The 16,481-nt window shown below is 44.9% G+C and overlaps 1 protein-coding gene across 1 annotated transcript in view; it reads right to left on the bottom strand.

Moving 5' to 3' along the window:
- The window catches only part of FYB2 (FYN binding protein 2), a 151,668-nt gene extending 140,792 nt beyond the window's left edge, over window positions 1–10,876 (bottom strand). Inside the window, exon 1 of the mRNA XM_040231938.1 lies at window positions 10,728–10,876. Within this exon, the coding sequence (XP_040087872.1) occupies window positions 10,728–10,876 (149 nt within the window). The remainder of the gene's footprint in view (window positions 1–10,727) is intronic.
- Between the last annotated feature and the right edge of the window lie 5,605 nt (window positions 10,877–16,481).

Raw genomic sequence — 16,481 nt, 5'->3', positions numbered from 1 at the left:
AGTGTGGCAGGCAGGTGGTCCTATGGAAGACTCAGTTGAAGATGCATAAAATCTGTTTATAAAGAAGCAAATTAGCAACTGTAGATTTCTCTGTATTTATTCCTCATATATCATTCCCCAGTCTTTAGTAAAGTCTAATATAATTTGATATTTAGCCTCAGCTTTGGAATAGTGAAAAAGGAAGCACCTTTGGTCTACATTTGGGATGAAATGTTAAATAAAGAGCAGTGTCCACTGAGGTCAGCATGGGTACAGTACTGATTAACAAGAGATTCACAGTGCTGACAAGTGGAGAAGGCAATGGCACCCCACTCCAGTACTCTTGCCTGGAAAATCTCACAGACGGACGAGCCTGGTAGGCTGCACTCCATGGGGTCGCACAGAGTCGGACACGACTGAAGCGACTCAGCAGCAGCAGCAGCACAGTGCTGATGAGCCTGGAGGAGGAGGGATAGAAGACTCAAGGTTCTGAGATTTAGCTACCTCTTCTGGTAGCTAAATAATATGGAGGTTATTTTACTAAGAGGGCTTCCCTGGTGGTTCAGAGGTTAAATCATCTGCCTGCAATGTGGGAGATCTGGGTTCGATCCCTGGGTCGGGAAGATCCCCTGGAGAAGGAAATGGCAACCCACTCCAGTAGTCTTGCCTGGAGAATCCCATGGACAGAGGAGCCTGGTATGAGCAGACAAAATGCTTGTATTCACCAAATCCCAATTCTTTCTCCCTTTCTTGGGTATCTGAGAAGGCTATATTTTCCAATCTCCCTTGCAATTAGATTTGGGTGTATGACTAGGTTCTCATCGATGGGGAGAGTAGGGAATGTTACTTGTAAGGCTGCCTACTCAGGGGTCCACTTTCTCTTTTCTCCTTTTGCAGTAATCTCAGAAGAGTGGAATCACAAGACAGAAGGAGCCTGGATCCCAAAGTCTGTTCTTTTAAGAGAGAGCTTCTAAGGAGACCTGTCCAGCAGTCATCAGATTTTGATGTAAATAAACCTTTGCTGTATAAAGCTATTAAAATCGGAGGGGTTAATTGTTCGTGCAGCATAACCTATCTTATTCTGACTAATGCAATTATTAGTGAGCTGTAGTAAAACTGGCAGCAAGCTGGCAGGAAAAGAAGAGAACATAGCAAGGGCTGGGTCAGCAAATAAGGAAACGAATCCTTAGGGGGATTTAGCCAGCTTCTTGAGGACTGAATTGAAGACCAGATTTCTATGCTTAAATGTCATGACCTGGGCTGTTAGAAATAACAACAGGCACCCTTTATGCACCGAATGCTTGTTTTGTATCAGGCTCAATGGTCACTACATATACCAAATTTCCTTTGTACATTAAATATATATACCATTCAGTCTTTGCAATAATCTTAGGAGTTAGATGTCATTATTCCCTTTATACGGATGAAGAAACTGAGGCACAAAGAGACTGAGAGTTTTTCCTCTGTTTTCCACAGCCTATAAGAGGCAGAATTAGGTTCAAATCCATCTGTTCTATTGGAGTCAAGTGCTATTAATCACAACGCTATAGGCAGTAGCCAAGCTAAAGCTCACAGAGGTGGCATCACTGTGATTCTAGGAGAGGGACTGTATCAGTTAGCTAAAGGATTATTGACAGCATCCTGAGACAGACTTCAGCAGCTGGGGAAAGAAGCGCAGCATCTAGACAATTTATTAGGGCAGTGGGCAAGCAAACTAGGGTTTAAGGCATTACGAAGGGGAAAAAATGAGTAGAAATCAAGAATAGAGGCAAATGTTTAATCAGTGTGACAAGGTACACACAGCAAAGGCTGGGTGACAGCTGAGGCACAACAGCACACTGGTGATAGAAAATTTACCCCAGGAGACAGTGGGCACGAGACCAGAGTAGCAGGATTAGCACCAGCCCTCCTTCCCCTGCCGGTGTGGATGCCCCTACCACCCTCCCACTCGGTTAGGAGATGCTAAGGGTCTGAGCAGACCTGGGCCTGGTGATCAAAGGCCTCTAGACCTGCTCAGTGTATAGCAGGGGCAGGAGGGGAGATGGATGAGAAGGGGTTCTGGCCCTAGAGGCACTCACTTGTGAACAGATCAACTAAAACCATACAACTGGGGTTTTCCCTGGTGGCTCAGTGGTAAAGAATCTACCTGCCAAAGCAGGAGACACGGGTTCAATCCCTGATCCAGGAAGATCTCACATGCTGCGGAGCAGCTAAGTCTGTGTGCCACCACTACTGAGCTGCAATCACTGAGGCCTGCTCGCCCTCGAGCCCATGCTCCACGAGAAAAACCACTGCAATGAGAAGCCCACGTGCTGCAGCTAGGGAGGAGCCCCCACTCGCCACAACTAGAGAAAAGCCACACAGCAACCAAGACCAAGAAGAGCCAAAAAAAAAAAAAAAAACCAAAATAAATATTCAAAACCACAATTATATCCCATTAGAAATATGGAGAAAGCAAATATACTGGGTATTTGATTTTTGATCAGTCCAGGAAATGGCAATCCACTCCAGTGTTCTTGCCTGGAGAATCCCACGGACGGAGAAGTCTAGTAGGTTACAGTCCACGGGGTCACAAAGAGTCGGACACAACTGAGCGACTTCACCTTCACCTTGGCTCAGCCAATTACAAGCATTCCTTCAACCAAGTGACTCATGTCTTTGACCCTCAGCTTTTTGATCTGTAAAATGGGTCTAACAAACTCAGTCCCACAGATGGTTCTGGTATGAAATGGTACACAGTAATATAAAGAGTAACATACAGTAATTGACACCTAACATGCATTCAGTAAAGGCTGGTTCTCTCCCCTCTTCCTTCTCCATAGAGAAGGAGGTATCAATCTCTGCCCAGAGGTTGGAAAGAGGCTTCTGAGTCTAAATAAGTCTTGATCTTAGTCCTACAGTAGTCAAGGAGGGGACGTCTAGAGGGAGAGAGTGCCTTGTGCAAAGCTCTGGCTTCAATCATCAAGCCTTCTATGTAGACCCTTTAAGAGGGAGAAAAGTCTTAAAAAACTTGGTCTCCACTTTCAGGAGTTGCTGTTCCTGACCCTTCATCATCCTGAAAGCAGCCCCATGATGGCACATTCTTTTCTGCTCTTATGCTATTTTCTCACTCACTAAGTACATTGTCAGAGTGGCCAGGACCTCAGGCTCCATGCTGCCAAAAGCTGGTGCAGCAGCTTGTAGGGAGGTGGGTTGCAGCCAGGGCCCCCTGCCTGCACAGCCCCATGTTAAAGACCTCAATCAAGTCTGAACGAGGGTGTTGGATGGGACAGGCCATTTGGCCCCTGTTCAGGTTGCAAGATGAGAGTCTTTTGTGGTTGAAATGAAGGGTTTCCTGGGGGGGGGGAGTGACATGTGTCAAAGAGAACTTGTTTCCCACTCTTTCCCAGAGCAGAGGAGGCTGCTCCAAGCCAGGTGGAACAGAGCAGGAAGGTCAGTGTGTTTATTCAAAGGCATTTCTGACCGTGGCATTTAATTACCTATATAAACATTTGTTGAGTTGAATTACCTCATTCAGTGCTCACAGCCAGGGCACATAATAAACCCCCATTATACAGATGAAGGAACAGAAGCTCAGAGAAGGACCCAAAAGGATTTGATCAGGATTAGATTGGGAGGGAGTGGCATGTGGAGAAGAGGAGGGAACTGAGAAGGTTGGAGAAAAATGTTACAAATAAGTAACTTTGAACCTGGAAGCTCCAGCTCACCAAGACCCATCCTTTACCTTGGCTCCTGCCTACATCCTGTGTCATTCAAAAAATACTGACCTCATCTTGACTCTGAGCTAGGTTAGGCCAAGACATTCAGTGGAGAAGAAAACACACACTGTCCTCACCACAAAGGAGCCTGCAGTCTAGTGAGGGGGTCGGGCATTTAACAAACCAGTGAATCGTCATCTGATGTGTCACACCACAAGTGCTGTGAAGGAAAACAACAGGGAGCGCAATAACAACTTCACAGAGGTGGGCAAAGTGTCTAAGTCATAACTGAATTCCAGACCCATTCATTCACCCCGCAAGTATTTACTGAGCACCTCCTCAGTGTGTTGAGCGAGGCACTGTTCTATATATTGAGGACTCAACCCTGATCCACTTATTCAGCTCTCTGCTGGACTGCTCACCTGGGCATTCCACAGACACCTCGTACTCAACTCAGTCATAACTAAGCCAATGCCTTGATCCTTTAAACCCACTCAAATGGGGTCAAGTTCATCTACTTTCCAAAACAGAAACCTTACTTTTAATTTTATATTGGAGTATAGCTGATTTACAATGCTTTGTTAGCTTCAAGTATACAGCAAAGTGATTCAGTTATACATATACCTCTTCTTTTTCAAATTATTTTCCCATTTGGGTTATTACAGACTATTGAGTAGAGTTCCCTGTACTATACAGTAGGTCCTTGTTGATTATTTTATATACAGTAGTGTGTACATGTTCATCCCAACTTCCTAATTTATCCTTCTCCCCTTTTCCCTTTGGTAATGATAGTTTGATTTCCAAGCCTGTGAATCTGTTTCTGTTCTGTAAATAAGTTTGTATCCATTTTTAGATTCCCCATGTAAGTAATTTCACATAATATTTGTCTGTTTGGCTTACTTCACTTAGTATGATAAACTCTCGGTCCATGCATGTTGCTGCAAATGGCATTATTTCATTCTTTTTATGGCTAAGTAATATTCCATTGTATATATATGTAACGTCTTCTTTATTCCTTCATCTGTCAATGGACATTTTGGTTTCTTCCATGTCTTGGCTATTATAAATAGTGCTGAACATTGAGGTACATGTATCTTTTCAAATTAGAGCTTTCTCAGCAGCAGCAGGATATACGCCCAGGAGTAGGATTCCTGGGCCATATGGTAGCTCTATTTTAGTTTTTCAGGGACTCATGCTGAGTCATGTCTGATTCTCTGTGACCCAATGGACTGTGCCCCACCAGGCTCCTCTGTCCATGGGATTTTCCAGGCAGTCATACTGGTGTGGGCTGCCATTTCCTCTTCCAGGCGATATTCCTGACCCAGGGACGGAACCCACATCTGTGTCTCCTGCATTGGCAAGTGGATTCTTTACCACTGAGCCACCTGGGAAGCCTTAGTCTTTTTCAGGAATCTTCATACTGTTCTACATAATGATTGTACCAATTTATATTCTGCCTACACCCTCTCCAACACTATTGTTTGTAGGCTTTTTGATTAAGGTTATTCTGACCAGTGTGGGTGATACTTCACTGTAGTTTTGATTTGAATTTCTCTATAAAGATGGTGAGAATCTTTTCATGTGCTTTTTGGCCATCTGTATGTCTTCTTTGGTTTAATGCCTGTTTAGATCTTCTGCCCATTTTTTGATTGGGTTATTTGGCTTTTTTTTTTAATATTGAGCTACATGGGAGAAAATATTTGCAAATGGAGCAACTAATAAGGATTAATCTCCAAAATGTACAAACAGCTCATGAAACCTTGCCATTCCTGACTCCATCAATCCTCACTTTTCACGTGCAGTTGATTGTGCCTCATTCAACAACATTCACTGGTACTTACTTAGTGCTCATTTTGGTGTGAGGCAGTTGAAGTTTTCTGACACAAAAGCGGACAGTCCTTTCCCTCAGGAGGCTCACAGTCTAGTTTCACCTAAGAGAATGACAAGACTACTCAAAAACATCTCTCCAACTAGTTTTCTTCTCTCCATCTCCTATTATCGCTTCCCAGGTGGCTCAGATGATAAAGAATCTGCCTGTAATGCAGGAAACCTGGGTTCAATCCCTGGGTTGGGAAGATCCCCTGGAGAAAGGAATGGCAACCCAGTCCAGTATTCTTGCCTGGAGAACTCCATGGACGGAGGAGCCTGGTGGTCTACAGTCCATGGAGTCACAAAGAACCATTGACTATATATATGGGTCACAACAAACTGTGAAAAATCCATAAAGAAATGGGAATAACAGACCACCTTATGAGCCTCCTGAGAAATCAGTATGCAGGTCAAGAAGCAACAGTTAGAACCAGACATGGAACAAGGGACTGGTTTCAAATTGGGAAAGGAGTACATCAAGTATGACACCCTGCTTATTTAACTTATATGCAGAGTTCAGTTCAGTCACTCAGTCGTGTCACGCACTTTTCCACCCCATGGACTGCAGCACACCAGGCCTCCCTGTCCATCACTAACTCCCGGAGTTCACCCAAACTCATGTCCATTGAGTCGGTGATGCCATCCAACCATCTCATCCTTTGTTGTCCCCTTCTCGTCCTGCCCTCAATCTTTCCCAGCATCAGGGTCTTTCCCAAGAAGTCAGTTCTTCCCATCAGGTGGCCAAAGTATTAGAGTTTCAGCTTCAGCATCAGTCCTTCCAATGAGCACCCAAGACTGATCTCCTTTAGGATGGACTGGTTGGATCTCCTTGCAGTCCAAGGGACTCTCAAGAGTCTTCTCCAACACCACAGTTCAAAAGCATCAATTCTTCAGCGCTCAGCTTTCTTTATGGTCCAACTATCACATCCATACATGACCACTGGAAAAACCATAGCCTTGACTAGATGGACCTTTGTTGACAAAGTAATGTCTCTGCTTTTTAATATGCTGTCTAGGCTGGTCATAACTTTCATTCCAAGGAGTAAGCATGTTTTAATTTCATGGCTGCAATCACCATCTGCAGTGATTTTGGAATCCAAAAAAATTAAGTCTGCCACTGTTTCCACTGTTTCCCCATCTATTTCACATGAAGAGATGGGACTGGATGCCATGATCTTAGTTTTCTGAATGTTGTGCTTTAAGCCAACTTTTTCACTTTCCTCTTTCACTTTCATCAAGAGGCTCTTTAGTTCTTCTTCACTTTCTGCCATACAGGTGGTGTCATCTGCATCTCTGAGATTATTGATATTTCTCCTGGCAATCTTGATTGCAGCTTGTGCTTCTTCCAGCCCAGCATTTCTCATGATGTACTCTGCATATAAATTAAATAAGCAGGGTGACAATATACAGCCTTGACATATTCCTTTCCCTATTTGGAACCAGTCTGTTGTTTCATGTCCAGGTCTAACTGTTGCTTCCTGCCCTGCATACAGGTTTCTCAAGAGGCAGGTCGGGTGGTCTGATATTCCCATGTCTTTCAGAATTTTCCACAGTTTATTGTGATCCACACAGTCAAAGGCGTTGGCAGAGTACATCATGCAAAATGCTGGTCTGGATGAAGCACAAGCTGAAATCAAGATTCCTGGGAGAAATATCAATAGCCTCAGATATGCAGATGACACCACCCTTATGGCAGAAACCAAAAAACTAAAGAGCCTCTTGATGAAAGTGAAAGAGGAAAGTGAAAAACCTAGCTTAAAAATCAACATTCAAAAAGCTAAGATCATGGCATCTGGTCCCATCACTTCATGACAAATGGATGGGGAAACAATGGAAGCCCTGACCAACTTTATTTTCTTGGGCTCCAAAACCACTGCAGATGGAGACTGCAGCCATGAAATTTAAAAAAGCATTTGCTCCTTGGAAGAAAAGCTATGACCAACCTAGACAGCATATTAAAAAGCAGGGACATTACTTTGCCAACAAAGGTCCGTCTAGTCAGAGCTATGGTTTTTCCAAGTAGTCATGTATGGATGTGAGAGTGGGACCATAAGGAAAGCTGAGCACTGAAGAATTGATGCTTTTGAACTATGGTGCTGCAGAAGACGTGACAGTCCCTTGGACTGCGAGGAGATCAAACCAATCAATCCTAAAGAAAATGAGTCCTGAATAGTCATTGGAAGGACTGATGCTGAAGCTGAAACTCCAATACTTTGGCCATCTGACGGGAAGAACTGACTCATTTGAAAAGACCCTGATGCTGGGAAAGATTGAAGGTGGGAGGAGAAGGGGATGACAGAGGATGAGATCATTGGATGGCAACACCAACTCAATGGACATGAATTTGTGCATGCTCCAGGAGTTGGTGATGGCATGCTGCAGTCCATGGGGTCACAAAGAGTCAGACATGACGGAGCACCTGAACTGAACTGACCGATTCCCTATTATGGGAGGAGGGAGGTTTAGGCTGGTGGTCCCCCTGCTGTAGGATGCCCTTTGCATGAAATCTCTCTCCACAGAAGCCCTTTTTCCTGTCACTTTAGCAACATTTTATTGTAAGTAACTTTTAAATCAGGCACTCCCAGGCTCTATTCATCTGCAGCCCAAGCACACCTTTCAAATCTTTTAATCACATAATACTTTGCCTAACAACTGATCAGTTCTTTCCATAGACTGAAAGGAGGAATGAAGAATAAGTAATTAACAAATGACCAGATTGCTTCCCTAGCTTCCCCTTCAGTAATCTCCCAAACAAACTGTGAACAAGACAGCGTCTAAAGAAAGATCACAAGGAGTCAGCGAGCCTGCATGCAGATGGGGATGGTGATAAGTCTGACCCCCTATCTCAATGCTTAGCCGAGATTACTTTCTCTTTCCCTATAAAAGTTTCATGATCAAGCAGTCTTTGGAGGTAGTTTTGGGGGGACACTGAGTAAGCCATCTCCCCACATTGCCAGCATTGTGATTAAAGACACTTTTCCTTTGCTACAAGCTTTTGTGAGATACAAGTCCCCTACAAACAAAACTTCAAGTGAACTTTAAAAGATGCTGTGAACTTTCAAAGATGTGTTTGCATGTCCAATCATATAAGTTAGTTGACCTGTAGGTTTACTGTACCATAACATTAAAAATGTTTTACTTTTTGTGCTTGCTTTGTTTTTATGTGTTATTTGTGTGAAAAGTATTATAAACCTACTACAGTACAGTTTTATATAGCCAATTGTGTTATCTGGGTACCTAGGCTAACTTTGTTGGATTTATAACAAACTGGACCTATGAATGCACTCTTAGAACAGAACTCATTTGTATGTTGGGGACTTACTCTATTGATTTTGTAAGTAGTGAGCAACAAGCCGGACTCTTAATCTAATGACACTGCCTCTAACATCCCACTTCCCATCAGCTAAGCTTTCTTAGTGGCACCTGAGTGGTCTTCCCCATCACAAATCTGACCATATAGTGAAAGTGAAAGTGTTAGTCTCTCAGTCGTGTCCAACTCTTTGTGACCCCATGGACTGTAGCCTGCCAAGCTCCTCTGTCCATGGAATTCTCCAGGCAAGGATACTGGAGTAGATAGCCATTCCCTTCTCCAGGCGATCTTCCCCACTTAGGGATCGAACCCAGGTCTCCTGCACTGCAGACAGATTCTTTACCATCTGAGCCACCTGGGAAGCGCCTCTGACCGTGTATGTACTCCACCACCAAAAACCTCCTCTGACTCTGATGCCACAGACGCTCTCCCAGGACACACAGGCTTCAGAATTGGCCTCGTGGAGCTTCTGCAGCCCCTGTCGCTCGACTCCACACACTGCCATACAGAGTTTATTCCTGGGCCCCTGGTGCTATTTCTTGCTTCTGGATGTTTGCCTATTCCATTTCCTTTACCTGGAGTGCCATCCTTGGCATCCCTGCCATTCACCTGGGCACCCCTCCCACTTTAGCCTTGCAGAGTTGGTGCATCTAGCCATTCCTGATGATTTCAGGCAGGGTGATATACTCAACCCTCTGTTCCCACAGTTCCCTCATCATTTACTTTACAACCCAGCTGTGACTACAGAGCTGGTCCTGTAGAAACAGGGGATAACGTCTCTGAGTCCACTACAAACTCCCCACCCCTCGGGGATGTCTGAGAATCTTCAAAAAGGGCTTCTTAGGTGTCCACTAAGCAGGATGGAGTCAGCTGCAGTCATCACGTGGCATTCACTGAGGGCTCCCTTTCCGACCCTGGCTCCTCCTTGCAAAGTACAGGGCCTATAAAATGGGTAGAGGAACCACCACCCAGGGTGACCACCCAGGAGGACACCAGTGTCCTGAGGCTGACCTTGAATCAGACAAGGTAGAAAGAACTTTCCACTTGTAAACCCATTCTCCCAACTACACTAACTTTATTGTAAAAATGATGAGGAAGCTGAGACTCAGTGAAGTTAGTCACAGATCAAGGTCACCAGGCTGGGAAGTGTGTGAGCTGGGATTAGCCCAGTCTCCTCACCCAGGGCACATATTCCTCTGCGCTGAGCGTGGACCCACATAGACTGTTGGGACTCCAGCTCAGCCCATAAACTGCCTTTGGCCCCTTCTCCCCAGGTCTGTCTCCGCTGAGTAGACAGGAGCACCTTCAAGGGAAGGGATTATTTCTTATTCACTTTTATCCTCTGTATCCAACTGAATGCTGGGCCCACAATACATGTTTCCTCCCTAAATGTGTTACCTTTCAGGGGAGATGTCATGAAATTGTATTATTTTCCTTTTCTCCCTTGAGTGCTAAGCTTCTTCCCAACAGCTGGTCAGCCTCATTTACAGCCAAGTCACGTGGGGTCAAAGTGATTTGAGAGACTCTGTGTGGGGCAGGAAGGGGCAAGAAATTGGGTGACACCCCACCCCTCCTTCTTCCTGGAGCAGAAGCATTAACCTGCCCCACTCCCAGATCCCTTCCAAATGCCTGGTTTGTAGTATTCACTTGGCCTCCAGACCACGGCAATAAAATGATGGTCTGGGCAGCGCTGAGGAGACCATCCGGCTGTGTGCTGGTCTCACGCACAGGGGAGCATTTTAGCAGCCAAGCTAATACTTGAATCTTCCACTTTGGCCACAAATGTACATCTTCCATTTTATCTGCAAATTGCACTGGGCTCTGGGAATCACTGTAAATTGGCCTGGCTCTGGCTGAAGTCACAGACAGACCTGAAGAGCGGAGAGATTATGAATCCTCCACCATCGTCCTGTGGGTTCCGGCCAACAGCCTGGGCTTGCTGGACTCTGCAGCTGTTCTCGGCCTGATGATTCACTCTACACCCGATGTCTTCACCATCTGTCAGCGACGCAGAGGCCATACAGGACTGAGTGTGGGTAAACTTGAACAAGGGGTTAGGGTGGGGGAATCCAGCTAGGAAAAGTGGATAGGGCTCGAAAACAAATATTAGGGGTGGCAGAAGGAAAGAGAGTGACAGGAAGAGTCATGAAAGTGTCTCAGAAAGTGGAAACATAAACATTCTATATGACAGGTAGACATCGTCTGCTCACCCATTCACTGGTGCGTTCACTTCACCACCATTCTCAGTCAGGACCCAGTCAGGAAAAAGGAAATCACTCTAAATGTTTGAAACAGAAGGGATTTAACCCAAAGAACTGGTTACACCAGGGATGGAAGAACTAGGACCAAAATGAGGACCACAAGGAAACCCAGAGATTCTCAAAAATTGGGAACCACTAGGCTGACATAACACGGAGAAGGCAATGGCATCCCACTCCAGTACTCTTGCCTGGAAAATCCCCTGGACGGAGGAGCCTGGTGGGCTGCAGTCCATGGGGTCACTAAGAGTCAGACACAACTGAGCAACTTCACTTTCACTTTTCACTTTCATGCACTGGAGGAGGAAATGGCAACCCACTCCAGTATTCTTGCCTGGAGAATCCTAGGGACGGGGGAGCCTGGTGGGCTGCCGAGTTGGACACGACTGAAGCAACTTAGCAGCAGCAGCAGCAGGCTGACATAACAAAGAAGAGGTGGTGTTATCAGGGCTCAGGGCTGGATCGGGCAGAGGAGATGAGAGAGAAATGGCCATTGGCACATTAACCTCCTAGGGCTTCTATAGAAAAGAGGCAATTAGCCTGGTTTCTCCCTTCCATCCATCCCATCTCCGGTCATGCCTCCTACTGGCCAAATGTTTTTCTCAAGATCAAAAAAAAAAAGAGAAAGAGTAACAAAGTGCCCTTTTTGTGTGTATGGAAGGGGTTAGAAAACTTCTTGGAGATGACAGATGAGCCAGGTCTTGAGTGAGCCTTGAGAGAATGAAGTGAAAGCAGGGAAAGGACATTCAGGAGAGGCGATGGCAGGCACAGGACCTCAGCTTTAGGAGAGCGGCCAGTGTTCCCAGGGAGCAGAGAGAATCTAACTAAGAGGGTGGGCAGAAAAGCAGACCAGAGGGGGCCACAGCGGAACACAGGGGCGGCTCGAGGCCTGAAGGGTCTGCTGAGCTCAGAGTAGCCTGGAGGCTTGTGGAATTCAGCTGTAGGGTGACTGAAAGAGGGTGGTAGTCAGATGAGCTCCATTGTAGAGGCAGAGTCTAATACCCCAAGACCCTCTCTCCTCCTGCTAAGCCAGTGGGGAACTCCAGTGTCCTCCTGGGTGCTCATATTTTACATTTATTCAAAATAAGGTAGGAATTCTCTGGCCTGGTGATTGTCTTCTGAGCTCAAGATACTATATTTGAAAAGGCACACCTCTGCTTTGGAAGACTGTGGTTGTCCAGTCACAACCATGTCCCACCCTTTGTGACCCCATGGACTGCAGCACAGCAGGCTTCCCTGTCCTTCACCATCTCCGGAAGCTTGCTCAAACTCATGTCCATCGAGTCGGTGATGCCATCCAACCCTCTTATCCTCTGTCATCCCCTTCTCTTGCCCTCAATCTTCCCCAGCGTCAGGGTCTTTTCCAATGAGTCAGCTCTTTGCATCAGGTGGCCAAAGTATTGGAGCTTCAACTTCAGCATCAGTCCTTCCAGTGAATATTCAGAGTTGATTTTCTTTAGAATTGAGTGGTTTGATCTCCTTGCTGCCTAAGGGACTCTCAACAGATTCACCTTTTTGAAACCTCGCAGGGGATTGGGAGTCCAATCAGAGGAAGAGTATGGTTAGACATGTCACTGTACTTTTTGTGGCCAAAACTGAGGTGTAATTAATGCAATTTGAGCTATGGTTACATCACTGGAATGTGAAGATCACTTCTCTAGGTGACTGCTCGGAAGAGCAGTACTCATTCTTACATCTAAGGAGTCTGTTTAAAAGTCAGTCTCATTATTTTATGATTGAGCATCATATGATTTAGTTTAGGCATGAGGAGCAGATGAAAAGGACAGCCCCTCCCACTGGTATAGCATCTTAGGCTTTTTAAAACACTTGCACAAAATCAAAGGAAAGTGCAAAGAAATAAATTATTCTTAAGAGACTTTTTTTTTTACACTGCACTGTCAAGAGAGACAGAAAGTCAATATCCAAGTATATTTCAAGAAGTCAATATCTGAGGATATTTTAGGGAACTCATTGTAAGAGGTTTGGAATTTGAAAACCATAACATCTAGTTAACTTACAGATTTCTGAAAGGTTGGGTGATCACTTAGAGTGATCACAAAATAACATTTACTCCTACAACTTGTCCTTTTTTTTTTGCTTCAAGGAAAATAAACTTACCAATTTTAGCACATGCTTTTTGTAGCTAGCATTCATTTCCCCCTGCTTCGTCTTTTTTTGTGCTTGAAAATATACCTTCAAAAAATGTATGCACTCATTCTTCCCCCATAAGCCCAAGTGATGTAGAGAAAAGTAGAGGTGATCCACCTCTAGTTCCAGGTATGGGTCTTGATTGACAGGTCAACAGTACACACCCTTAACTTCAACAGTTGGTTCAGTGGTGATAATGTGATCTAAACCAGTCCAAACAAAGGAGCCAGATGATTCTCAGAATACTGGAATGAGACTTCTTCTTGCTCTCAAAGTACCCTAGGAGCATGTAGTAGTGGGGACTACTGACAGCCATCTTTAAGCATCGGGAGAGTCCGGTTTAGAACACCTAAAACTAATACAACCCTGTAAATCAATTGTAATTCAATAACAAAACATGAAGCTTACCAGGCAGAAGAAAGAACACAGGTTCTTGGAGTCGTTGGATAGATTAAATCAGCACTAAGGCTTAATCTACACTTGAAATTTCTAGCTCTGGGAGCCAATAAAATCCCCATTTGGCTTGCCAGTTGGAGTTGGGTCGTCTTTTTCCTGTGATAGAAATCTGTGTAATAACAATAAAAATTCTTTTGTAGCATGAAAATATTGCTTATGTGAGAAACAACTGCTTTTTAACCAGCATTGATTGAGCCCCAAGTCTGTGCCAAATGTTTTCACATACATTGTTTCATTGAATATTCACGCATTATCTTTATTTTTAGTTGACAAAACTGTGGCTGAAAGGTGACTTGCTTTAAAAGGATAATTAACACTGGCTGTTGTAACAACTCTCAAATCGTGGTTGCTTAGCATATGTAAATTTATTTCTTGTTCACATCACAGTTTGAAGGCAATCAAGTGCTTTTCATAAGTGAGTGTCCTTAAGTGATGACTCTGGCTTACTTCCCTAACCCTGACATCCCGGAATGTTCTGTTCCCATGGTGTGGATACAGAGACAGTGTCAAAAATCACTAGGGAGCTTCAGGAGTAAGGTTTAAATAGGCTTGTCATTCTGCCCATTGGCCAGAACTCAGTGGGTGGCTCCCAGTTGTAAGGTGAGCTAGGAAATAGTCTTCCTCCGTCTGTCTGTTACCCAGCGGAGGGCTACCACAGTTTGTAAGCAGAGGCGGGATTCTGAACTTTTCCTCGGTCGTGTCCAACTCTTTTGTGACCCCATGGACTGTAGCCCATTAGGTTTCTCTGACCATGGGATTTCCCAGGCAAGAATACTGGGGTGGGTTGCCATTTAGCAGAGCCTGGATTCTAAGCTAAGCAATGCATTTCCACGGCCTTCTATTTCTCCAGTTTCTTCTTTTTCCTCTAACACCCCCTCCCCTCTCATACACTTTCGCATTTTTGTTAATTCCCACAGTAAGCAGTTACATAAAGGTCAATTTGTATTTCTTTTCAGTATCTTCTTAAGGAAAGAAGAAACTCTCAGCTTTCCTGACATTTGGTAAAACCACAGAAGCTGTTACTACCTCAGAGAAGTGCTCACTGCATGATAATGTATATGAGGGATTGATCATTTACTTATCCTCAAAGCAGATGGACTTTATAAGGAGAAGTGCTCTGTAATGCAGACATGACTGTGAAGAATAAATCAGATTTCTCTGTGTACTTAGGGGAGAAAGAATTATTCAAATGCCAGTGTCTGCGGTTTGGGGTCCATTTACTGGGTCCGCAATCCCACACAGTGGCCACAAGGGGGAGAGCTAGACCCATGCCTGCACAGGCAGCTATTTTTGGAGGCTGCTTCTAGCCTCAAGGAAGAAGCCAAAGAAATAAAAGACTGATTTTTTTTTTCAAATCGGACCAACTTATAAATTATTTGTGAGTCCAATAAAAGGCAATTATCAACATTTCCTACTATTTCAAGAGTAATATATTCTATGCTACAAAAAGATTCAATTATTTCCACGGCTATGATTCAGACAATAGAAATCGGAAGCAACCACAATAAAATTAAAAAAAAAAAAAAAGATTGTAATCCTGTGTAAATCTCTGTCTTCAAAATTCAAATCAGAGGATGTGAGTTCTGGCCCTGATGGACATGAGATATTTGCCCTGAAGGCAGTGGAGTTTGATGGGCTTGTGGGAGGTAGCTGGAAGTGTGTATGTATGTGTGTGTGGTTGTGTGTGTGTGTGCACATGTATGCCTACAGTGAATGTGACTTACTCTTCCCTAGCACAGGGGAGGTAGGGTAGAATAATCTCGTCCCAACAACTACATAATGAACATTATAGAATTATTTTAGGAAGTATGGTTTTATTATTTTCATACCAAGTAATGGAGCTCAGAAGATCCCGCTTTCATAAACCAGGTTGTTGTGTGAAGACAGGCCCTTCTGCCCTCTCCAGTCAATCCCCTGAGCAGAACTCTGGCTAAGCATCAGCCTGTGCTAATGAGACAACCATGGTCCCTGGCTCCAGAGAGACAGCCTGAATCTTACATCTGTGGGCCAGCAAAAGTGAGACTATGGGCAAATTACTTAACCTTTATGATCTGCAGTTTCTGCAAAGCCCATCTCACAGAGTAACCATAAAGATGAAATGTAATGGGATACATAAGTACCTATCTCATCACGAGTGGTCAGTGAATATCAGCTTTCTACTCTGATAAGCCCCCTTGTTTTCCTAAGGATGGCAACAAATAAGTCTGAACAGAGCCTGGTTCTACACTTCCACAAATTCTGAGTCTGTGGACCTGGATACAGAAGAACTTACTTAGAAGGCATGGTGGGAGTTCTCTCCCTGAATGCCTCAGCTCTGGACCATGCAGCCTATTTGTTGGGGAGTGCCGTCTCCAGGGCACCCAGGCACGTAACTGAGCTGAGTAGGCTTTCTCAAGCACAGGGACCAAAGGAGAGAGTGGGAATGAGAACAGGTAGAGCCCATGTTCCCCACCAGCTGCCACGGTTACTTAGACACCCTTTCCTCCACTGTGTGAGAAGCACAACAGGCCCTGGTGAAACTGAGAGCCTCAACTAGCATCTAGGGAACTGGGGTGCGCCGAGTGCAGGCTTGGGAGCAGAGAGCATTGGAGGTATCCTGCAATCGCCGCACTCTGGGGGTGGGGTGGGGGTGGGTAGAGTCAGGTCAGCACCCCAGCCCTGAGAGAACACTGATGATCCTAAGAAGGAAGGTCCCCATGCTGCAGGGACCACCAGCACACCGTGTCGAGAGCCCAGAGCCAGCTCCCCACCCTCAGAACTGGT

The sequence above is a fragment of the Oryx dammah genome, unplaced genomic scaffold (genome assembly GCF_014754425.2).
Source record: "Oryx dammah isolate SB20612 unplaced genomic scaffold, SCBI_Odam_1.1 HiC_scaffold_28, whole genome shotgun sequence".
In the NCBI taxonomy this organism is placed as follows: Eukaryota; Metazoa; Chordata; class Mammalia; order Artiodactyla; family Bovidae; genus Oryx; species Oryx dammah.
Note: the sequence above shows the minus strand (reverse complement) of the source record. Positions and strands in the feature narration are given on the sequence as shown.